Here is a 25,563-nt window from a genome sequence, read left to right on the forward strand (position 1 = left end):
GTCGCAAACCTAGGGACAGAGTGTAACCCCGATAGGTTTCCCCTAGAGGTATTGGCAGGGGAGGTCGAGGAGATCCCACCGATCCCCGAGCTGGAAGTGTCTCCTGATACATTCGGGACAGCTCAGCTCCAGGGTCCAACTCTGGCCCAGGCAAGAGAAAGGGTGATAGAAATAAATGGAGTGTGTTGTGAATTTGGATTCTGGGCTCCCCCGGTGGCTACTGGTGGAATTGAACTGGTGTCTTCATCTTCTCTGTTCACCTGTTCCCATCAAGATGTGGGAGTCTGTCATGATCTCCATGGCCAGAGAACTAGCATAAGCCTCAATAGGAACAAGCTCTTGGAAGATGTAACTATACTGACCATGAACTAAACCTACCGCATCATCTAGAAGTAGCCAGGTAGCATGTCCTACTTTTTATCCCTATATGCCCAGCGCCGGCCGGAGAACTAAATAATGCTAGCAGAGGGAAATATAAGACCTGACTCACCTCTAGAGAAATGCCCAAAAAAAGGAGACAGAGGCCCCCCACATATATTGGCGGTGATTTTAGAAGAAATAACAAACGCAGCAGGAAAATAGTTTTAGCAAATTTGAGGTCCGCTTTCTAGATAGCAGAAGACAGAAAGCATACTTTCATGGTCAGTAGAAAACCCTAACAAAACACATCCAGAAATTACTTTAGGACTCTGGCATTAACTCATAATACCAGAGTGGCAATTCCTGATCAACAAGAGCTTTCCAGACACAGTAACGAAACTGCAGCTGGGAACTGGAACCAAAATACAAAAACAAAACATGGACGAATGTCCAACTTATCTAGTAGATGTCTGGGAGCAGGAACAAGCACAGAGAGGCTTCTGATAACATTGTTGACCGGCAAGCATCTAACAGAGAAGCCAGGTTATATAGCGACACCCAGATCTAATCAGAACAGGTGAACAGGGAAGATGATGTCACAAGTTCAATTCCACCAGTAGCCACCGGGGGAGCCCAGAATCCAAATTCACAACAGTACCCCCCCCTCAAGGAGGGGGCACCGAACCCTCACCAGAACCACCAGGGCGATCAGGATGGGCCCTATGAAAGGCACGAACCAGATCAGAGGCATGAACATCAGATGCAGTGACCCAAGAATTATCCTCCTGGCCATATCCCTTCCACTTGACCAGATACTGGAGTCTCCGTCTGGAAACGCGGGAGTCTAGGATTTTTTCCACAACGTACTCCAACTCACCCTCAACCAACACCGGAGCAGGAGGCTCAACGGAAGGCACAACCGGTGCCTCATACCTGCGCAATAACGACCGATGAAAAACGTTATGAATAGAAAAGGATGCAGGGAGGTCCAAACGGAAGGAAACAGGGTTAAGAATCTCCAATATTTTATACGGACCGATGAACCGAGGCTTAAACTTAGGAGATGAGACCCTCATAGGGACAAAACGAGAAGACAACCACACCAAATCTCCAACACAAAGCCGAGGACCAACACGACGGTGACGGTTGGCAAAAAGCTGAGTCTTCTCCTGGGACAACTTTAAATTGTCCATCACCTGCCCCCAGATATGATGCAATCTCTCCACCACCGCATCCACTCCAGGACAATCCGAGGATTCCATCTGACCGGAGGAAAATCGAGGATGGAACCCCGAATTACAGAAAAACGGGGAAACCAAGGTGGCAGAGCTGGCCCGATTATTGAGGGCGAACTCCGCCAATGGCAAAAAAGCAACCCAATCATCCTGGTCAGCAGACACAAAACACCTCAGATATGTCTCCAGGGTCTGATTAGTCCGCTCGGTCTGGCCATTAGTCTGAGGGTGAAAAGCAGACGAAAAAGACAAATCTATGCCCATCCTAGCACAAAATGCCCGCCAAAATCTAGACACAAATTGGGTTCCTCTGTCAGAAACGATATTCTCAGGAATACCATGCAAACGAACAACATTTTGAAAAAACAAGGGCACCAACTCGGAAGAAGAAGGCAATTTGGGCAGGGGAACCAAATGAACCATCTTAGAAAAACGGTCACACACCACCCAGATGACAGACATCTTCTGAGAAACAGGCAGATCTGAAATAAAATCCATCGAGATGTGTGTCCAAGGCCTCTTAGGAATAGGCAAGGGCAACAATAATCCACTAGCCCGAGAACAACAAGGCTTGGCCCGAGCACAAACGTCACAAGACTGCACAAAGCCTCGCACATCTCGTGACAGGGAAGGCCACCAGAAGGATCTTGCCACCAAATCCCTGGTACCAAAAATTCCAGGATGACCTGCCAACGCAGAAGAATGCACCTCAGAGATGACTTTACTGGTCCAATCATCAGGAACAAACAGCCTATCAGGCGGACAACGATCCGGTCTATCCGCCTGAAACTCCTGCAAGGCCCGCCGCAGGTCTGGAGAAATGGCTGACAAGATAACTCCCTCCTTAAGAATACCTGTGGGGTCAGAGTTGCCAGGTGAATCAGGCTCAAAACTCCTAGAAAGGGCATCCGCCTTAACATTCTTAGAACCTGGTAGGTACGATACCACAAAATTAAACCGAGAAAAAAATAATGACCAGCGCGCCTGTCTAGGATTCAGGCGCCTGGCGGTCTCAAGATAAATCAAATTTTTGTGGTCAGTCAATACCACCACCTGATGTCTGGCCCCCTCGAGCCAATGGCGCCACTCCTCAAACGCCCACTTCATGGCCAAAAGCTCCCGATTCCCAACATCATAATTCCGCTCAGCGGGCGAAAATTTACGGGAAAAGAAGGCACAAGGCCTCATCACGGCGCAGTCAGAACTTTTCTGCGACAACACTGCCCCAGCTCCGATCTCAGAAGCGTCGACCTCAACCTGAAAAGGAAGAGTCACATCAGGCTGACGCAACACAGGGGCAGAAGAAAAACAGCGCTTAAGCTCCTGAAAGGCCTCCACAGCATCAGGGGACCAATTAGCAACATCAGCACCCTGTCTAGTCAAATCGGTCAATGGCTTAACGACATCCGAAAAACCAGAAATAAATCGACGATAAAAGTTGGCAAAGCCCAAAAATTTCTGAAGACTTTTAAGAGAAGAGGGCTGCGTCCAATCACAAATAGCTTGAACCTTGACAGGATCCATCTCAATGGAAGAGGGAGAAAAAATATATCCCAAAAAGGAAATTCTCTGAACCCCAAAAACGCACTTAGAACCCTTGACACACAGAGAATTAGACCGCAAAACCTGAAAAACCCTCTTAACTTGCCGGACATGAGAGTCCCAGTCATCCGAAAAAATCAGAATATCATCCAGATACACAATCATAAATTTATCCAAAAAATCGCGGAAAATATCATGCATAAAGGACTGGAAGACTGAAGGGGCATTAGAAAGACCAAAAGGCATCACCAAATACTCAAAGTGGCCCTCGGGCGTATTAAATGCGGTTTTCCACTCATCCCCCTGCCTGATCCGCACCAAATTATACGCCCCACGGAGATCAATCTTAGAGAACCACTTGGCCCCCTTTATGCGAGCAAACAAATCAGTCAGCAACGGCAATGGGTATTGATATTTAACCGTGATTTTATTCAAAAGCCGATAATCAATACATGGTCTCAAAGAGCCGTCTTTTTTTGACACAAAGAAAAAACCGGCTCCTAAGGGAGATGACGATGGACGAATATGTCCCCTTTCCAAGGACTCCTTTATATATTCTCGCATAGCAGTATGTTCAGGCACAGACAGATTAAATAAACGACCCTTTGGGTATTTACTACCCGGAATTAAATCTATAGCACAATCGCACTCACGGTGCGGAGGTAGTGAACCCAGCTTGGGTTCTTCAAAGACGTCACGATAATCAGACAGGAACTCAGGGATTTCAGAGGGAATAGATGATGAAATGGACACCAAAGGTACGTCCCCATGAGTCCCCTTACATCCCCAGCTCAACACAGACATAGCTCTCCAGTCAAGGACTGGGTTGTGAGACTGCAGCCATGGCAATCCCAGCACCAAATCATCATGTAGATTATACAGCACCAGAAAACGAATAGTCTCCTGGTGATCCGGATTAATACACATAGTCACTTGTGTCCAGTATTGTGGTTTATTATTAGCCAATGGGGTGGAGTCAATCCCCTTCAGAGGAATAAGAGTTTCCAAAGGCTCTAAATCATACCCACAACGATTGGCAAAGGACCAATCCATAAGACTCAAAGCGGCGCCAGAGTCGATATAGGCGTCAGTAGTAATAGATGACAAAGAGCAAATCAGGGTCACAGACAAAATAAATTTAGACTGTAAAGTGCCAATGGAAACGGATTTATCAAGCTTTTTAGTACGCTTAGAGCATGCTGATATAACATGAGTAGAATCCCCACAATAGAAACACAACCCATTTTTCCGTCTAAAATTCTGCCGCTCGCTTCTGGACAGAATTCTATCACACTGCATGCTTTCTGGCGTCTTCTCAGTGGACACCGCCAGATGGTGCACTGGTTTGCGCTCCCGCAGACGCCTATCGATCTGAATGGCCATTGTCATGGACTCATTCAGACCCGCAGGCACAGGGAACCCCACCATAACATCCTTAATGGCATCAGAGAGACCCTCTCTGAAAGTAGCCGCCAGGGCGCACTCATTCCACTGAGTAAGCACAGACCATTTACGGAATCTTTGGCAGTAAATTTCAGCTTCATCTTGCCCCTGCGATAGGGACATCAAAGTTTTTTCTGCCTGAAGTTCCAAATGAGGTTCCTCATACAGCAAGCCCAAGGCCAAAAAAAACGCATCCACATTGCGCAACGCAGGATCCCCTGGTGCCAATGCAAAAGCCCAGTCTTGAGGGTCGCCGCGGAGCAAGGAAATCACAATCCCAACCTGCTGTGCAGGGTCTCCAGCAGAACGAGATTTCAGGGACAAAAATAGCTTACAATTATTTCTAAAATTCTGAAAGCTAGATCTATTCCCTGAGAAGAATTCCGGCAAAGGAATTCTCGGCTCAGATACCGGAGCATGAATAATAAAATCTTGCAAATTTTGTACTTTCGTGGTGAGATTATTCAAACCTGCAGTTACACTCTGAAGATCCATTATTAACAGGTGAACACAAAGCCATTCAAAGATTATAAGGAGAGAGAAAAAAAAGAAAGACTGCAGCATAGACAGACTGGCAAGTGATCCAATTAAGAGCACAGAGAAAAAAAAAAAAAAAAAAACTCTCAGCAGACTTCTTATTTCTCTCCTTTCTCAGCCAAGGATTTTAACCCTTTAGTGGGCCGGTCAAACTGTCATGATCTCCATGGCCAGAGAACTAGCATAAGCCTCAATAGGAACAAGCTCTTGGAAGATGTAACTATACTGACCATGAACTAAACCTACCGCATCATCTAGAAGTAGCCAGGTAGCATGTCCTACTTTTTATCCCTATATGCCCAGCGCCGGCCGGAGAACTAAATAATGCTAGCAGAGGGAAATATAAGACCTGACTCACCTCTAGAGAAATGCCCAAAAAAAGGAGACAGAGGCCCCCCACATATATTGGCGGTGATTTTAGAAGAAATAACAAACGCAGCAGGAAAATAGTTTTAGCAAATTTGAGGTCCGCTTTCTAGATAGCAGAAGACAGAAAGCATACTTTCATGGTCAGTAGAAAACCCTAACAAAACACATCCAGAAATTACTTTAGGACTCTGGCATTAACTCATAATACCAGAGTGGCAATTCCTGATCAACAAGAGCTTTCCAGACACAGTAACGAAACTGCAGCTGGGAACTGGAACCAAAATACAAAAACAAAACATGGACGAATGTCCAACTTATCTAGTAGATGTCTGGGAGCAGGAACAAGCACAGAGAGGCTTCTGATAACATTGTTGACCGGCAAGCATCTAACAGAGAAGCCAGGTTATATAGCGACACCCAGATCTAATCAGAACAGGTGAACAGGGAAGATGATGTCACAAGTTCAATTCCACCAGTAGCCACCGGGGGAGCCCAGAATCCAAATTCACAACAGGAGTCGCTATATAACCTTGCTGCTCTGTTAGTTGCTTGCCGGTCAACAATGTTATCAGAAGCCTCTCTGTGCTTGTTCCTGCTCCTAGACAACTACTAGATAAGTTGGACTCTTGTCCATGTTTGTTTTTGCATTTTTTCCAGTTCACAGCTGTAGTTTCGTTACTGTGTCTGGAAAGCTCTTGTGAACAGGAATTGCCACTCTGGTGTTATGAGTTAATGCCAGAGTTTTAAAGTAATTTCTGGATGGTGTTTTGATAGGGTTTTTAGCTGACCATGAAAGTGTCCTTTCTGTCTTCTGCTATGTAGTAAGTGGACCTCAAATTTGCTAAACCTATTTTCATACTACGTTTGTTATTTCATCTTGATTCACCGCCAATACATGTGGGGGGCCTCTGTCTCCTTTCGGGGTATTTCTCTAGAGGTGAGCTAGGACTAATATTTTCCTCTGCTAGCATTATTTAGTCCTCCGGCTGGTGCTGGGCATCTAGAATCAACGTAGGCATGCTACCCGGCCACTGCTAGTTGTGCGTTAGGTTTAGTTCATGGTCAGCTCAGTTTTCCATCTTCCAAGAGCTCGTTCCTATATATGCTGATGCTATGATCTCTTGCCATTGAGATCATGACAGTTTGACCGGCCCACTAAAGGGTTAAAATCCTTGGCTGAGAAAGGAGAGAAATAAGTAGTCTGCTGAAATTTTTTTTTTTTTTTTTTTTTTTTCTCTCCTTTGAATGGCTCTGTGTTATCCTGTTTGCAATGGATCTTCAGAGTGTAACTGCAGGTTTGAATAATCTCGCCACGAAGGTACAAAATTTGCAAGATTTTGTTTGTCATGCACCTGTATCTGAGCCGAGAATTCCTTTGCCGGAATTTTTCTCGGGAAATAGATCTGGGTTTCAGAATTTTCGAAATAATTGCAAATTATTTTTGTCCCTGAAATCTCGCTCTGCCGGAGATCCTGCACAGCAGGTCAGGATTGTGATTTCCTTGCTCCGGGGCGACCCTCAAGACTGGGCTTTTTCATTGACACCAGGGGATCCTGCGTTGCTCAATGTGGATGCGTTTTTTCTGGCCTTGGGGTTGCTTTATGACGAACCTCATTTGGAGCTTCAGGCAGAAAAAACTTTGATGTCCCTATCTCAGGGGCAAGATGAAGCGGAAATTTACTGCCAAAGATTCCGTAAATGGTCTGTGCTTACTCAGTGGAATGAGTGCGCCCTGGCGGCTACTTTCAGAGAGGGTCTCTCTGATGCCATTAAGGATGTTATGGTGGGGTTCCCTGTGCCTGCGGGTCTGAATGAGTCCATGACAATGGCTATTCAGATCGATAGGCGTTTGCGGGAGCGCAAACCAGTGCACCATCTGGCGGTGTCCACTGAGAAATCGCCAGAGAGTATGCAGTGTGATAGAATTCTGTCCCGAAGCGAGCGGCAGAATTTTAGACGGAAAAATGGGTTGTGTTTCTATTGTGGTGATTCTACTCATGTTATATCAGCATGCTCTAAGCGCACTAAAAAGCTTGGTAAATCTGTTTCCATTTGCACCTTACCGTCTAAGTTTATTCTATCTGTGACCCTGATTTGCTCTTTGTCATCTATTACCACGGACGCCTATGTCGACTCTGGCGCCGCTTTGAGTCTTATGGATTGGTCCTTTGCCAAACGCTGTGGGTATGATTTAGAGCCTTTGGAGACTCCTATTCCTCTGAAGGGGATTGACTCCACCCCATTGGCTAATAATAAACCACAATACTGGACACAAGTAACTATGCGTATTAATCCGGATCACCAGGAGATTATTCGCTTTCTGGTGCTGTATAATCTACATGATGATTTGGTGCTAGGATTGCCTTGGCTGCAATCCCACAACCCAGTCCTCGACTGGAAAGCTATGTCTGTGTTGAGCTGGGGATGTAAGGGGGCTCATGGGGATGTACCTGTGGTTTCCATTTCATCATCTATTCCCTCTGAAATTCCTGAGTTCCTGTCTGACTATCGTGACGTCTTTGAAGAATCCAAGCTTGGTTCGTTACCTCCGCACCGAGAGTGCGATTGTGCCATAGATTTAATCCCGGGTAGTAAATACCCAAAGGGTCGTTTATTTAATCTGTCTGTGCCTGAACATGCTGCTATGCGTGAATATATAAAGGAGTCCTTGGAAAAGGGACATATTCGTCCATCGTCATCTCCCTTAGGAGCCGGTTTTTTCTTTGTGTCAAAAAAAGACGGCTCTTTGAGACCATGTATTGATTATCGGCTTTTGAATAAAATCACTGTTAAATATCAATACCCATTGCCGTTGCTGACTGATTTGTTTGCTCGCATAAAGGGGGCCAAGTGGTTCTCTAAGATTGACCTTCGTGGGGCGTATAATTTGGTGCGAATCAGGCAGGGGGATGAGTGGAAAACCGCATTTAATACGCCCGAGGGCCACTTTGAGTATTTAGTGATGCCTTTTGGTCTTTCAAATGCTCCGTCAGTTTTCCAGTCCTTTATGCATGATATTTTTCGCGATTATTTGGATAAATTTATGATTGTGTATCTGGATGATATTCTGATTTTTTCAGATGACTGGGACTCTCATGTCCAGCAAGTCAGGAGGGTTTTTCAGGTTTTGCGGTCTAATTCTTTGTGTGTGAAGGGTTCTAAGTGTGTTTTTGGGGTACAGAGGATTTCCTTTTTGGGATATATTTTTTCCCCCTCTTCCATTGAAATGGATCCTGTCAAGGTTCAAGCTATTTGTGATTGGACGCAGCCCTCTTCTCTTAAGAGTCTTCAGAAATTTTTGGGCTTTGCTAACTTTTATCGTCGATTTATTGCTGGTTTTTCGGATATTGCTAAGCCATTGACCGATTTGACTAAGAAGGGGGCTGATGTTGCTGATTGGTCCCCTGATGCTGTGGAGGCCTTTCGGGAGCTTAAGCGCCGTTTTTCTTCTGCCCCTGTGTTGCGTCAGCCTGATGTTGCTCTACCTTTTCAGGTTGAGGTCGACGCTTCTGAGATCGGAGCTGGGGCAGTGTTGTCGCAGAAAAGTTCTGACTGCTCCGTGATGAGGCCTTGTGCCTTCTTTTCCCGTAAATTTTCACCCGCTGAGCGGAATTATGATGTTGGGAATCGGGAGCTTTTGGCCATGAAGTGGGCTTTTGAGGAGTGGCGCCATTGGCTTGAGGGGGCCAGACATCAGGTGGTGGTATTGACTGACCACAAAAATTTGGTTTATCTTGAGACCGCCAGGCGCCTGAATCCTAGACAGGCGCGCTGGTCATTATTTTTCTCTCGGTTTAATTTTGTGGTGTCATACCTACCGGGTTCTAAGAATGTTAAGGCGGATGCCCTTTCTAGGAGTTTTGAGCCTGACTCGCCTGGTAACTCTGAGCCCACAGGTATCCTTAAGGATGGAGTGGTATTGTCTGCCGTTTCTCCAGACCTGCGGCGGGCCTTACAGGAGTTTCAGGCGGATAGACCTGATCGTTGCCCACCTGATAAACTGTTTGTTCCTGATGATTGGACCAGTAGAGTCATCTCTGAGGTTCATTCTTCTGCGTTGGCAGGTCATCCTGGCATTTTTGGTACCAGGGATTTGGTGGCAAGGTCCTTCTGGTGGCCTTCCCTGTCATGAGATGTGCGAGGCTTTGTGCAGTCTTGTGACGTTTGTGCTCGGGCCAAGCCTTGTTGTTCTCGGGCTAGTGGATTGTTGTTGCCCTTGCCTATTCCTAAGAGGCCTTGGACGCACATCTCGATGGATTTTATTTCAGATCTGCCTGTTTCTCAGAAGATGTCTGTCATCTGGGTGGTGTGTGACCGTTTCTCTAAGATGGTCCATTTGGTTCCTCTGCCCAAGTTGCCTTCTTCTTCCGAGTTGGTTCCTCTGTTTTTTCAAAATGTTGTTCGTTTGCATGGTATTCCTGAGAATATCGTTTCTGACAGAGGGACCCAATTCGTGTCTAGATTTTGGCGGGCATTCTGTGCTAGGATGGGCATAGATTTATCTTTTTCGTCCGCTTTCCATCCTCAGACGAATGGCCAGACTGAGCGGATTAATCAGACCCTGGAGACATATCTGAGGTGTTTTGTGTCTGCTGACCAGGATGATTGGGTTGCTTTTTTGCCATTGGCGGAGTTCGCTCTCAATAATCGGGCCAGCTCTGCCACTTTGGTGTCCCCGTTTTTCTGTAATTCGGGGTTTCATCCTCGATTTTCCTCTGGTCAGGTGGAATCTTCGGATTGTCCTGGAGTGGATGCTGTGGTGGAGAGATTGCATCAGATCTGGGGGCAGGTGGTGGACAATTTGAGGTTGTCCCAGGAGAAGACTCAGCTTTTTGCTAACCGCCGTCGTCGTGTTGGTCCTCGTCTTCGTGTTGGGGACTTGGTGTGGTTGTCTTCTCGTTTTGTCCCTATGAGGGTCTCTTCTCCTAAGTTTAAGCCTCGGTTCATCGGCCCGTATAAGATATTGGAGATTCTTAACCCTGTTTCCTTCCGTTTGGACCTCCCTGCATCCTTTTCTATTCATAACGTTTTTCATCGGTCATTATTGCGCAGGTATGAGGTACCGGTTGTGCCTTCCGTTGAGCCTCCTGCTCCGGTGTTGGTTGAGGGTGAGTTGGAGTACGTTGTTGAGAAAATCTTAGACTCTCGTGTTTCCAGACGGAGACTCCAGTATCTGGTCAAGTGGAAGGGATACGGCCAGGAGGATAATTCTTGGGTGAATGCATCTGATGTTCATGCCTCTGATCTGGTTCGTGCCTTTCATAGGGCCCATCCTGATCGCCCTGGTGGTTCTGGTGAGGGTTCGGTGCCCCCTCCTTGAGGGGGGGGTACTGTTGTGAATTTGGATTCTGGGCTCCCCCGGTGGCTACTGGTGGAATTGAACTGGTGTCTTCATCTTCTCTGTTCACCTGTTCCCATCAAGATGTGGGAGTCGCTATATAACCTTGCTGCTCTGTTAGTTGCTTGCCAGTCAACAATGTTATCAGAAGCCTCTCTGTGCTTGTTCCTGCTCCTAGACAACTACTAGATAAGTTGGACTCTTGTCCATGTTTGTTTTTGCATTTTTTCCAGTTCACAGCTGTAGTTTCGTTACTGTGTCTGGAAAGCTCTTGTGAACAGGAATTGCCACTCTGGTGTTATGAGTTAATGCCAGAGTTTTAAAGTAATTTCTGGATGGTGTTTTGATAGGGTTTTTAGCTGACCATGAAAGTGTCCTTTCTGTCTTCTGCTATGTAGTAAGTGGACCTCAAATTTGCTAAACCTATTTTCATACTACGTTTGTTATTTCATCTTGATTCACCGCCAATACATGTGGGGGGCCTCTGTCTCCTTTCGGGGTATTTCTCTAGAGGTGAGCTAGGACTAATATTTTCCTCTGCTAGCATTATTTAGTCCTCCGGCTGGTGCTGGGCATCTAGAATCAACGTAGGCATGCTACCCGGCCACTGCTAGTTGTGCGTTAGGTTTAGTTCATGGTCAGCTCAGTTTTCCATCTTCCAAGAGCTAGTTCCTATATATGCTGATGCTATGATCTCTTGCCATTGAGATCATGACAGGAGTGGCTCAGCAACCGGGTTCCAATGCAGTTTTCCCCCGCATGGCAATCCACCAGGATTTGTTAAACAGTGTGGATAAAAATTTTACCGCACAATCCATAAAGTCATTTTAGAGGCAAAATACCCCAAATAACCTAACATCACAACACATTTCATTAAAAATTGTAAGGGTAAAAGGGTTTGATATGTATATAAAAATCAAATGTGAATTTGCCTTTAATATGTGGTATTGATATATTTATTTTACTTACTTTAATATAGCACACCATTATTGATACACTGTTAGAATATATTTCCTTCTGCTTGAATTTTTATTGAAATAATATTTTAATTAAAACATTTCATTAAAAATTGGAAGTTTTAAAAGATACTCATTTTGCAATGTACCCTTTTTTCTCCTTACAATTTATAAGGACATGAGTTATGATGTTAAGGTAGATAAAATCAGGGATGAGGTGGTGCAACAACTGGTAGTGCCCCAATCCTACCATCAGGCGGTGCTCGAAATGGCTCAGACTCACATGCTGGGAAGGCATTTGGGGGTCAAAAAGACGCAGGAGCACATACTGCAGCGTTTTTTTTACCTGGGGTTTACGCAGAGGACCAGAGGTACAGTGATATGTGTCCGGAGTCCAGCTGTCCGGAGTGCCAAGTAACCTCACCCACCGTGAACTACGCGAGTCCATTGGTGCCTCTATCTATTATAGAGGTATCATTTGAGTGGATTGTGATGGATCTGGTAGGCTGGTAGGGCTAATAGTAATTGCTGTCAGATTCTTTGACATCTCAGGGTATGTTAACACATAGCTTTTGACATGGATTTTGAAGCACATAAAAAAAGAAAAACACTTCAAATATTCTTTGAACACTTATTAATATGGAAAGAGAAAAAAGAACTCGAAATGAACATACCCTTTAAATGGTTATTCCCATTTCAACTTTCCATTGCTGAAATGGGAATAAGTCTATCCATCTTTCAACTATTGTAGACGGGAGCTACAGAAACAGCTAAGAACAATTAAGATCCATGGAAATGAATAGGAGGAACAGAAATTATGTAGCTCTACATTCTATGTTGTGTGTCTGTAAGTCCTAGTCATTTATATTGTACTTATGGATACAGTCTAGTTTAGCCACACTCGGCTGTAATTTGACCTATGACGTATAGGTACATCATAGGACGTGTCTCTCCCTTTGATGCGGACTCTGGCGCCCCTGTGCGCCCCCCCGCTGTTCAGAAAATACTCACCCGCTCCCTCGTTGGCTGTCTCGTTGGCTCCACCTATGGGAGGTGGAGCCACATATTCATGACTCTAATCGTCGGCCCCACGTGACCGCATACAGTAGAAGGGCCGGCCAGCACAGGAAGCACCGACAGCCAACGAGGAAGCGGGTGACTATTTTCTGAACAGCGGGGGGGCGCACAGGGGGTGGGGGGGGCGGCGGACACATAGATCTTTATTTTAAACACTATTATTCATATCTTCTCTGCAGCAAATGCTGCTGCAGAGAAGATATGAATGGCGGCTTCAGCACCATGTGGGGGGGACAGCGCTTACTGTAGCGCTGTCTCCTGCACGCACACGGACTGCAGACGGACAACGTCCGTGTGTGGTCCGTGTTTTACACGGACCCATTGACTTTAATGGGTCCGTGTAATACGTGCGCTACCACGAACACTGACATGTCTCCGTGTTTGGCACACGGAGACACGGTCCGCAAAAAATCAATGACATCTGCACAGATGCATTGATTTTTATGGGTGTACGTGTGTCAGTGTCTCCGGTACGTGAGGAAACTGTCACCTCACGTACCGGAGCCACTGATGTGTGAAACCGGCCTAAGGCAATCTCAGTAAATATCAAAGCTTTCAAGAAAAAAAATCTGTGTGCAGCTCCAGCATTAAATAAGCAAAGCTACATAAATCTGCTTTCATTACTTTCTTTCAGGAAGAGATGGAAAGAGAAACACAACATCTTGTAGCAGAGAGATTGGTTGCACAACGCAAGGCATCACTATTACAAGCACAAATAGAAAACAGCAATAAGGAAATGAAGAGGCTGCAAGATACGCACGCTTTCCAATCAGAGCAGCAGAATTCCATCTGTGAAAAAGAAAGGGTAAGTAAGAAAGTGTCTATTTACATACAGATCATTATTAGATATATTTCCCTTGAATGTATAAAAAATTGTCCAATCTTCATCCAGAAAAAAAAGATTTTTCAACAGTATTAAAGGGAACCTGTCACCTCCCTCTGGTATTTTTAACTAAAAGAGCCATCGTGTGCAGCACTAATGCTGCATTCTGTGAAGGTGGCTCTTATATTTGTGCTCCCTTCTAACGCAACAATATTAAGATCCCACCCCACAGTGTGTTCTGATTTATTCACACTGCGGGGCAGGATCTCGGGTACACGCAGGCGCGAGATGAATTCCATCAGGTGATGTGAGTCGAAGGGCAGTGCAAACGGCGCATGCCCGAAAAGGAAAAGCACAGCGCAGGCACCGGGTACATTACTGAAGACAGAGGAGGTGGCGCCCGGTGCACGGAGGGGCTGACTGATGGCTGGGAAGTGGTTTTGTCCAGGGGAAAAGATGTGCCCCCAGGACAGACTAAAGGTATGGCGTGAAAATTATAAAAATTAACATTGCTGCGTTGGAAGGGAGCACAAAAAGAAGAGTCACCTTCACAGAATGCAGCATTAGTGCTGCACAAGGTGGCTCTTTTAGTTAAAACCGCCAGATGGGGGGGTGACAGGTTCCCTTTAAAACTATATGCAATCTGTATGGCATTTGCTTTAATTCATTGCAGGGAATAACATTTACATGACTAAAACAGTTTTCTATGATAAAGGGAACCTGTCAGCAGGATTGTGCACAGTAACCTTATTTTTATGGATGCATTGCCATTATTAAAGGAATCTGTCAGCAGGATTGTGCTGAGCGCGCTACAGACAGTGTCAGGTCGGCGCCATTATAGTGAATAAAATGATACCTTGGTTGATGAAATCCTTCTTGTGGTTGTTGTTAGTGTTGAGCGATACTTTCCGATATCGGAAAGTATCAGTATCGGAAAGTATCGGCCGATACCGTCAAAGTATCGGATCTAATCCGATACCGATACCCGATCCCAATGCAAGTCAATGGGACGAAAATATCGGAATTAAAATAAACCCTTTCTTTCCTTGTAGGTTCATTCTACATGAAGGAAAACAACTAAGAATAATGTAGGATGTATTGGGGGAGGTGGCGGAGACATTAAATGCACAGAGGTTTAGCCCAATCAAATAGAATAGCATGATTTTTATTTTTTTTATGACGTTCGGCGTTAGAAAGATTTTGACTATGTTATTTTTTTTTTTATTTTGTCAGATATTGATGTTTCACTACTTCCTCGCCCTTCACCTTCTTTTTTACTTCTCCCACACTTTCTTCTTCATTATGCTCATCATCAGCTTCTTTGACATCAACTTCTTCACCTTATTCATCTTCTTCATCTTCTACCTATTATTTTTTTCTTACATTGTTCATATTCTTTTTATTTAACTATTATCTTCTTCGTATTCAACTTCTTCATCATATTCTTATTTGTGACAGGCATTCCCGTAGTTGTTATCTATAAAAGTTTGAAGATTACACCTTCCGTTCTGCCTGTCACAAAAGAGTTACATTTGTCCGCGTTCAGTTTGGCCTGCAGCATCAGGCTTTATCCAGGGGCACCACGAGGAGGAACGGACTCACCCCCATACACTGCTTAGTCTTCTTCTGCTTATAATTTAGATAATATCTTTTGCTCTGATATTTAGTCTTATGCTAAATGTTCTTCTGCTCTGCAGCCTCTTGTTCTTCTGCTTCTCAGTCTCCCATGTCGTCGTCGTCTCCAGGGTCATCGTCTCCAGGGTCATCGTCTCCGGGGTCGACGTCATCGGGGTGGTCTTCAGGGTCATCATCTCCAGGGTCGTCGTCATCTCAGTGGTTGTCGTCTCTGGTGTCGTCGTCATCTTAGGGGTGGTTTTCCGGGTTGTCGTCTTTAGGGTCTTGAACTTGGAAATGTAGCAGAAGTTACAAGAAGGCTGAGAAAATGCCGAGAAACAGATGATGGAACTGGAACTCGGATGGCTACCCGAAGGTCCAAGAGCCAATGGAACTACCGAGGACCAGCTGACGTTACTGGAACCCAGTTACTAAGCAGGAGGTACCCGTGCCTGAAAGCACTACCAAGGACCACCTGACGTTGGTGGAACTCGGATACCCAGAGGGAGGCACCTAAGCCAAAGGCTCTGCCCGGAACCAGCTGACGGTACTGGAACCAGGATGGATAGCAGAAGGTACAAGAGCAAAAGACACTGCCGAGAACCAGCTGACGGTACTGGAAACCGGATGGGTAGCCGAAGGTCCAAGAGCCAATGGAACTACAGAGGACCAGCTGACGTTACTGGAACCCGGTTACTAAGCAGGAGGTACCCGTGCCTGAAAGCACTACCAAGGACCACCTGACGTTGGTGGAACTCGGATACCCAGAGGGAGGCACCTAAGCCAAAGGCTCTGCCCGGAACCAGCTGACGGTACTGGAACCAGGATGGGGAGCAGAAGGTACAAGAGCAAAAGACACTGCCGAGAACCAGCTGACGGTACTGGAACCCGGATGGGTAGCCGAAGGTCCAAGAGCCAATGGAACTACCGAGGACCAGCTGACGTTACTGGAACCCAGTTACTAAGCAGGAGGTACCCGTGCCTGAAAGCACTACCAAGGACCACCTGACGTTGGTGGAACTCGGATACCCAGAGGGAGGCACCTAAGCCAAAGGCTCTACCCGGAACCAGCTGACGGTGCTGGAACCAGGATGGGGACCTATTCAAGCTTGTCTTCCTAGAGCCCCAACTAGCGTTGTTGGAGCAAAGAGTCAGCAGGGGGAGCAGAGTGTAGGCCGAAGCCTGCACTGGCGGCAGCTTTGGGTCTGTTGTGTCTGCGTGGCTGTTGCAGGACACGTTGCCGGCTACACAGCAGGGGAACAGCTGGCGGTGCTGAACCCCACTGACACATTGGCGAGGTGTTTGGCTCTGTGCAGCTAGCACATCTGGGCCCCAACTGGCGGTGTTAGAGCCCAGGGTCGGTCAGCAGGAGGAGCAGAGGGAGCGGAGTGTAGGCCGAAGCCTAATTGAACCAATTTCAAAGGTAACCTTTAACCCCCCCTCAGGTGTTACAAACTAGAAGAGCCACAGCTTATGCAGCAGTAGTGCTGCACAAGTCAAAGGTTGCTCTTTTAATTTTTCTCCTTGCACATGCTGAATGAAACACGTATAACATTTAGCCCTTTATACAGTCAAACTGTGTTGGAGGCGAGAGTTCCCTTCGTAATGAGACGCAGCACAGATGTCAAGAATCCCACCTTGGTGCTGGGCGCAGCCTCCTGAGCGTTGTTATTTGCTGTACAGGAGTCTGCGCTGTCGTGTTATCCCTTGGCCTTGCGCTGTTAGCGCTGCCCATCTTCTGACATCATTTAATGTCGGCCGTTGCGGTTTGCGATGACCATGAATCCCAGCCCCGCAGTGTCTTTACATAGTTAAAACACTGCGGGGCTGGGATTCATGGCCTGGCGCAGTACATGTGTTCGCCTCTCACACTCGGGTCCTTACACCCGCTTCAGACTGTGCCGGGTCAGCTGATCCCTTATCGCATGCCACGGCCATGAAGCCGCACAGTCTGAAGAAGGCGGAAGGAGATGAGGGACAGGCGAACATATGCACTGCTCATGCCCATCAATCACACCCTCGCAGTCCAAATAAATAAGACACCGAGGGGCATTGTGTGGGTCAGGGCAGCCGCAGAGGCGCAGGCAGCCAAACAATGATGCCAGAAGACGGGCAGCGCTACCAAGGGGGTTGCAGCGTGTCATTACAAAGGAAAGTCACACCTCCGGGATGGTGAAATGGTCACAGAGGACACATTTTTGACGTGTTCAGTTCCACATGTGCGAGGAGAATAAGTTTATGAGCCACCTTGCACACATGCAGCATTACCACTGTACAAGGTGGCTGTAAAACGTACAAACGCCTGGGGGAGGGGGGACAGGTTCCCTTCAATTTCAGTTCTTGTGTCTGCGTAGCTGTTGCAGGATACGTTGCCGGCTACACAGCAGGGGAACAGCTGGCGGTGCTGAACCCCACTGACACATTGGCTGGTGTTTTTCTCTGTGCAGCTAGCACATCTGGGCCCCAACTGGCGGTGTTAGAACCCAGGGTCAGCAGGAGGAGCAGGGGGAGCGGAGTGTAGGCTGAAGCCTGCACTGGCGGCAGCTTTGGGTCTGTTGTGTCTGCGTGGCTGTTGCAGGACACGTTGCCGGCTACACAGCAGGGGAACAGCTGGCGGTGCTGAACCCCACTGACACATTGGCGAGGTGTTTGGCTCTGTGCAGCTAGCACATCTGGGCCCCAACTGGCGGTGTTAGAGCCCAGGGTCGGTCAGCAGGAGGAGCAGAGGGAGCGGAGTGTAGGCCGAAGCCTAATTGAACCAATTTCAAAGGTAACCTTTAACCCCCCCTCAGGTGTTACAAACTAGAAGAGCGACAGCTTATGCAGCAGTAGTGCTGCACAAGTCAAAGGTTGCTCTTTTAATTTTTCTCCTTGCACATGCTGAATGAAACACGTATAACATTTAGCCCTTTATACAGTCAAACTGTGTTGGAGGCGAGAGTTCCCTTCGTAATGAGACGCAGCACAGATGTCAAGAATCCCACCTTGGTGCTGGGCGCAGCCTCCTGAGCGTTGTTATTTGCTGTACAGGAGTCTGCGCTGTCGTGTTATCCCTTGGCCTTGCGCTGTTAGCGCTGCCCATCTTCTGACATCATTTAATGTCGGCCGTTGCGGTTTGCGATGACCATGAATCCCAGCCCCGCAGTGTCTTTACATAGTTAAAACACTGCGGGGCTGGGATTCATGGCCTGGCGCAGTACATATGTTCGCCTCTCACACTCGGGTCCTTACACCCGCTTCAGACTGTGCGGCGTCAGCTGATCCCTTATCGCATGCCACGGCCATGAAGCCGCACAGTCTGAAGAAGGCAGAAGGAGATGAGGGACAGGCGAACATATGCACTGCTCATGCCCATCAATCACACCCTCGCAGTCCAAATAAATAAGACACCGAGGGGCGTTGTGTGGGTCAGGGCGGCCGCAGAGGCGCAGGCAGCCAAACAATGATGCCAGAAGACGGGCAGCGCTAACAAGGGGGTTGCAGCGTGTCATTACAAAGGAAAGTCACACCTCCGGGACGGAGAAATTTGTCACAGAGGACACATTTTTGACGTGTTCAGTTCCACATGTGCGAGGAGAATAAGTTTATGAGCCACCTTGCACACATGCAGCATTACCGCTGTACAAGGTGGCTGTAAAACATACAAACGCCTGGGGGAGGGGGGACAGGTTCCCTTCAATTTCAGTTCTTGTGTTTGCGTGGCTGTTGCAGGACACGTTGCCGGCTACACAGCAGGGGAACAGCTGGCGGTGCTGAACCCCACTGACACATTGGCTGGTGTTTTTCTCTGTGCAGCTAGCACATCTGGGCCCCAACTGGCGGTGTTAGAGCCCAGGGTCAGCAGGAGGAGCAGGGGGAGTGGAGTGTAGGCCGAAGCCTGCACTGGCGGCAGCTTTGGGTCTGTTGTGTCTGCGTGGCTGTTGCAGGACACGTTGCCGGCTACACAGCAGGGGAACAGCTGGCGGTGCTGAACCCCACTGACACATTGGCGAGGTGTTTGGCTCTGTGCAGCTAGCACATCTGGGCCCCAACTGGTGGTGTTAGAGCCCAGGGTCGGTCAGCAGGAGGAGCAGAGGGAGCGGAGTGTAGGCCGAAGCCTAATTGAACCAATTTCAAAGGTAACCTTTAACCCCCCCTCAGGTGTTACAAACTAGAAGAGCCACAGCTTATGCAGCAGTAGTGCTGCACAAGTCAAAGGTTGCTCTTTTAATTTTTCTCCTTGCACACGCTGAATGAAACACGTATAACATTTAGCCCTTTATACAGTCAAACTGTGTTGGAGGCGAGAGTTCCCTTCGTAATGAGACGCAGCACAGATGTCAAGAATCCCACCTTGGTGCTGGGCGCAGCCTCCTGAGCGTTGTTATTTGCTGTACAGGAGTCTGCGCTGTCGTATTATCCCTTGGCCTTGCGCTGTTAGCGCTGCCCATCTTCTGACATCATTTAATGTCGGCCGGTGCGGTTTGCGATGACCATGAATCCCAGCCCCGCAGTGTCTTTACATAGTTAAAACACTGCGGGGCTGGGATTCATGGCCTGGCGCAGTACATATGTTCGCCTCTCACACTCGGGTCCTTACACCCGCTTCAGACTGTGCGGCGTCAGCTGATCCCTTATCGCATGCCACGGCCATGAAGCCGCACAGTCTGAAGAAGGCGGAAGGAGATGAGGGACAGGCGAACATATGCACTGCTCATGCCCATCAATCACACCCTCGCAGTCCAAATAAATAAGACACCGAGGGGCGTTGTGTGGGTCAGGGCGGCCGCAGAGGCGCAGGCAGCCAAACAATGATGCCAGAAGACGGGCAGCGCTACCAAGGGGGTTGCAGCGTGTTATTACAAAGGAAAGTCACACCTCCGGGACGGTGAAATGGTCACAGAGGACACATTTTTGACGTGTTCAGTTCCACATGTGCGAGGAGAATAAGTTTATGAGCCACCTTGCACACATGCAGCATTACCGCTGTACAAGGTGGCTGTAAAACATACAAACGCCTGGGGAGGGGGGACAGGTTCCCTTCAATTTCAGTTCTTGTGTCTGCGTGGCTGTTGCAGGACACGTTGCCGGCTACACAGCAGGGGAACAGCTGGCGGTGCTGAACCCCACTGACACATTGGCTGGTGTTTTTCTCTGTGCAGCTAGCACATCTGGGCCCCAACTGGAGGTGTTAGAGCCCAGGGTCAGCAGGAGGAGCAGGGGGAGCGGAGTGTAGGCCGAAGCCTGCACTGGCGGCAGCTTTGGGTCTGTTGTGTCTGCGTGGCTGTTGCAGGACACGTTGCCGGCTACACAGCAGGGGAACAGCTGGCGGTGCTGAACCCCACTGACACATTGGCGAGGTGTTTGGCTCTGTGCAGCTAGCACTTCTGGGCCCCAACTGGCGGTGTTAGAGCCCAGGGTCAGCAGTAGGAACAGAGTGTAGGCCGAAGCCTGCACTGGAGCAAGTTGAAAGGGAACCTTTAACCCCCCCCCCAGGCGTTTGTAGCTGAAAGAGCCATCTTGTACAGCACTAATGCTGGAAAAGGTAAACTTAGCTCTTTTAATTATGGTCCTTGCACATGCTGAACCTACCACTTATGAGATGTGTCCCCTCACACCGTTAAACCGTCCGGTAGGTGGAACTTTCCTTTGTCATGTGACGCAGCACAGCCGTCATTCTTACCCCCTTGGCGCCGTGCGCCGCCTCCTCAGCGTTGTTTGAATCTGTCCCGGAGCCTGCGCTGTTAGGTTACCCCTTGGCCATGCACACATTTTGTGCTGCCCGTCTTCTGACATCATTTGGTGTCAGGCTGGCTGCGCCTGTGCGGCCGCGCTGGCCGAGATCCCGCCTCGCAGTGTCGTCTAATGTAATCCCACCGCGGGCCTGGGATCCGTGGCCATGCGCAGTGCATATCCTCGCCTCTCACTCCCCTCTCTACGGCTTCTTCAGACTGTGCGGCGTCACGGCCGTGGCATGCTATTAGGGATCAGCTGACGCCGCACAGTCTGAAGAAGCCGTAGGGAGGGGAGTGAGAGGCGAGGATATTCACTGCGCATGGCCACGGATCCCAGGCCCGCGGTGGGATTACATTAGACGACACTGCGAGGCGGGATCTCGGCCAGCGCAGCCGCACAGGCGCAGCCAGCCTGACACCAAATGATGTCAGAAGACAGGCAGCGCAAAATGTGTGCATGGCCAAGGGGTAACCTAACAGCGCAGGCTCCGGGACAGATTCAAACAACGCTGAGGAGGCGGCGCACGGCGCCAAGGGGGTAAGAATGACGGCTGTGCTGCGTCACATGACAAAGGAAAGTTCCACCTACCGGATGGTTTAACGGTGTGAGGGGACACATCTCATAAGTGGTAGGTTCAGCATGTGCAAGGAGCACCAAGAAAAGAGGCACTTTTTCCATTTGCATCATTACTGCTGCACAAGGTGGCTCTTTCAGTAACAAACGCCTTGGGGGGGGGGGACAGGTTCCCTTAAATTTAAGTTGTTGTGCCTGCATGGCGGTCGCATGACACGTTGCCGTATACACAGCAGGGGAACAGCTGGCGGTGCTGAACCCCACTAACACATTGGCGAGGTATTTGGCTCTGTGCGTACAGCACTTCTGGACAGCAACTGTTGTGAATTTGCTTTTTGCTCCCTCTAGTGGTTACTAGTTTTTTGACTCTGGTTTTTCTGTCATTCCTTTTATCCGCACCTGGGTCGTTAGTTAGGGGTGTTGCTATATAAGCTCCCTAGACCTTCAGTTCAATGCCTGGCAACGTAGTTATCAGAGCTAGTCTGCTGTGCTCTTGTCTACTGATCCTGGTTCCAGTTATATCAGCTAAGTCTGCCTTTTGCTTTTTGCTATTTGTTTTGGTTTTGTATTTTTGTCCAGCTTGTTCCAAATCTATATCCTGACCTTTGCTGGAAGCTCTAGGGGGCTGGTGTTCTCCCCCCGGACCGTTAGACGGTTCGGGGGTTCTTGAATTTCCAGTGTGGATTTTGATAGGGTTTTTGTTGACCATATAAGTTACCTTTCTTTATTCTGCTATCAGTAAGCGGGCCTCTCTGTGCTAAACCTGGTTCATTTCTGTGTTTGTCATTTCCTCTTACCTCACCGTTATTATTTGTGGGGGGCTTCTATCCAGCTTTGGGGTCCCCTTCTCTGGAGGCAAGAAAGGTCTTTTGTTTTCCTCTACTAGGGGTAGCTAGATTCTCCGGCTGGAGCGTGTCATCTAGAATCAACGTAGGAATGATCCCCGGCTACTTCTAGTGTTGGCGTTAGGAGTAGATATATGGTCAACCCAGTTACCACTGCCCTATGAGCTGGATTTTTGTATTCTGCAGACTTCCACGTACCTCTGAGACCCTCGCCATTGGGGTCATAACAGTTTGCCAGGCCAGTATTAAATGTTTAATGCGTTGCAGAAGAGGGATTATAAGAAAGAAGATTCTGAGTTTTTTTTTTTTTTTTTTCTCTTTCTTCTTCCCCTTTACCTCAGAGTGGCTATGCTTGCTGCAGACATGAATGTCCAGACCTTGATTACAAGTGTGGACCAGCTGGCTACTCGTGTGCAGGGCATACAAGACTATGTTATCAGAAATCCTAGGTCAGAACCTAAAATACCGATTCCTGAACTGTTTTCCGGAGACAGGTTTAAGTTTAGGAATTTTGTGAATAATTGTAAATTGTTTTTGTCCCTGAGACCCTGTTCATCTGGAGACTCTGCTCAGCAAGTAAAAATAGTTATTTCGTTCTTACGGGGCGACCCTCAGGATTGGGCTTTTTCGCTGGCGCCAGGAGATCCGGCATTGGCTGATATTGATGCGTTTTTTCTGGCGCTCGGTTTACTTTATGAGGAACCCAATCTTGAGATTCAGGCAGAAAAGGCCTTGCTGTCTATGTCTCAGGGGCAGGACGAGGCTGAAGTGTATTGCCAAAAATTTCGGAAATGGTCCGTGCTGACACATTGGAACGAGTGTGCACTGGCCGCTAATTTTAGAAATGGCCTATCTGAAGCCATTAAGAATGTTATGGTGGGTTTTCCCATTCCCACAGGTCTCAATGATACTATGGCACTGGCTATTCAAATTGACCGGCGGTTGCGGGAGCGCAAAACCGCAAATTCCCTCATGGTGTTGTCTGAACAGACACCTAATTCGGTGCAATGTGATAGAAAAACCGCAAATTCCCTCATGGTGTTGTCTGAACAGACACCTGATTTAATGCAATGTGATAGAATCCTGACTAGAAATGAGCGGAAAATTCATAGACGCCGGAATGGCTTGTGCTACTACTGTGGTGATTCTACACATGTTATCTCAGCATGCTCTAAACGTATAGCTAAGGTTGTTAGTCCTGTCACCGTTGGTAATTTGCAACCTAAATTTATTCTGTCTGTAACTTTGATTTGCTCACTGTCGTCTTATCCTGTCATGGCGTTTGTAGATTCAGGTGCTGCCCTGAGTCTTATGGATCTGTCATTTGCTAAGCACTGTGGTTTTACTCTTGAACCATTAGAAAATCCTATTCCTCTTAGGGGTATTGATGCTACGCCATTGGCAGCAAATAAACCGCAGTATTGGACACAGGTTATCATGTGCATGACTCCTGAACACCGCGAGGTGATACGTTTCCTGGTTTTACATAAAATGCATGATTTGGTTGTTTTAGGGCTGCCATGGTTACAGACCCATAATCCAGTCCTGGACTGGAAGGCTATGTCAGTCTCAAGTTGGGGCTGTCGTGGTATTCATGGGGATTCCCTGCCTGTGTCTATTGCTTCTTCTACGCCTTCGGAAGTTCCGGAGTATTTGTCTGATTATCAGGATGTCTTCAGTGAGTCTGAGTCCAGTGCACTGCCTCCTCATAGGGACTGTGACTGTGCTATAGATTTGATCCCAGGCAGTAAGTTTCCTAAGGGAAGACTGTTTAATCTGTCGGTACCTGAACATACCGCTATGCGTTCATATATCAAGGAGTCTCTGGAGAAAGGACATATTCGTCCGTCTTCTTCCCCCCTTGGTGCGGGATTCTTTTTTGTGGCAAAAAAGGACGGATCTTTGAGACCTTGTATTGATTATCGGCTTTTAAATAAGATCACTGTCAAATTTCAGTATCCTTTACCGCTGTTGTCTGACTTGTTTGCCCGGATTAAAGGTGCCAAGTGGTTCACCAAGATAGACCTTCGTGGTGCGTACAACCTTGTGCGCATTAAGCAAGGTGATGAATGGAAAACCGCGTTCAATACGCCCGAAGGTCATTTTGAGTACTTGGTGATGCCTTTTGGGCTCTCCAATGCGCCTTCAGTTTTTCAGTCCTTTATGCATGACATTTTCCGGAAGTATCTGGATAAATTTTTGATTGTTTATCTGGATGATATTTTGGTTTTTCCCGATGATTGGGATTCGCATGTGGAGCAGGTCAGGTTGGTCTTTAAAATTTTGCGTGAAAATTCTTTGTTTGTCAAGGGCTCAAAGTGTCTCTTTGGTGTACAGAAGGTTCCCTTTTTGGGGTTCATTTTTTCCCCTTCTGCTGTGGAGATGGACCCAGTCAAGGTCCGAGCTATTCTTGATTGGACTCAGCCCTCGTCGGTTAAGAGTCTTCAGAAGTTCTTGGGTTTCGCTAACTTCTACCGTCGTTTTATCGCTAATTTTTCTAGCATTGTGAAACCGTTGACGGATATGACCAAGAAGGGCTCCGATGTAGCTAACTGGGCTCCTGCTGCCGTGGAGGCTTTCCAGGAGTTGAAGCGCCGGTTTACTTCGGCGCCTGTTTTGTGCCAGCCCGATGTCTCACTTCCCTTTCAGGTTGAGGTGGATGCTTCAGAGATTGGAGCAGGGGCCGTTTTGTCGCAGAGAGGCCCTGGTTGCTCTGTTATGAAACCTTGTGCCTTTTTCTCCAGGAAGTTTTCGCCTGCCGAGCGAAATTATGATGTGGGCAATCGGGAGTTGTTGGCCATGAAATGGGCATTTGAGGAGTGGCGTCATTGGCTCGAGGGTGCTAAGCATCGTGTGGTGGTCTTGACTGATCACAAAAATCTGATGTATCTCGAGTCTGCTAAACGCCTTAATCCGAGACAGGCCCGCTGGTCATTGTTTTTCTCCCGCTTTGATTTTGTTGTCTCGTATTTACCAGGTTCAAAGAATGTGAAGGCCGATGCTCTTTCTAGGAGCTTTGTGCCTGATGCTCCTGGAGTCGCTGATCCTGTTGGTATTCTTAAAGATGGAGTTATCTTGTCAGCTATTTCTCCGGATCTGCGACGTGTGTTGCAGAGATTTCAGGCTGATAGGCCTG

At 47.7% G+C, this 25,563-nt stretch overlaps 1 protein-coding gene across 1 annotated transcript in view; it reads left to right on the top strand.

Annotated features, from left to right (window-relative positions):
* Positions 1-25,563, top strand: part of LOC143775610 (uncharacterized) — a 148,541-nt gene that overhangs the window by 15,959 nt on the left and 107,019 nt on the right. The window contains exon 3 of the mRNA XM_077263952.1: positions 13,492-13,662. Coding sequence (XP_077120067.1) covers positions 13,492-13,662 — 171 coding nt within the window. The remainder of the gene's footprint in view (positions 1-13,491; positions 13,663-25,563) is intronic.

The sequence above is a fragment of the Ranitomeya variabilis genome, chromosome 5, assembly GCF_051348905.1.
Source record: "Ranitomeya variabilis isolate aRanVar5 chromosome 5, aRanVar5.hap1, whole genome shotgun sequence".
NCBI classification, from domain to species: Eukaryota; Metazoa; Chordata; class Amphibia; order Anura; family Dendrobatidae; genus Ranitomeya; species Ranitomeya variabilis.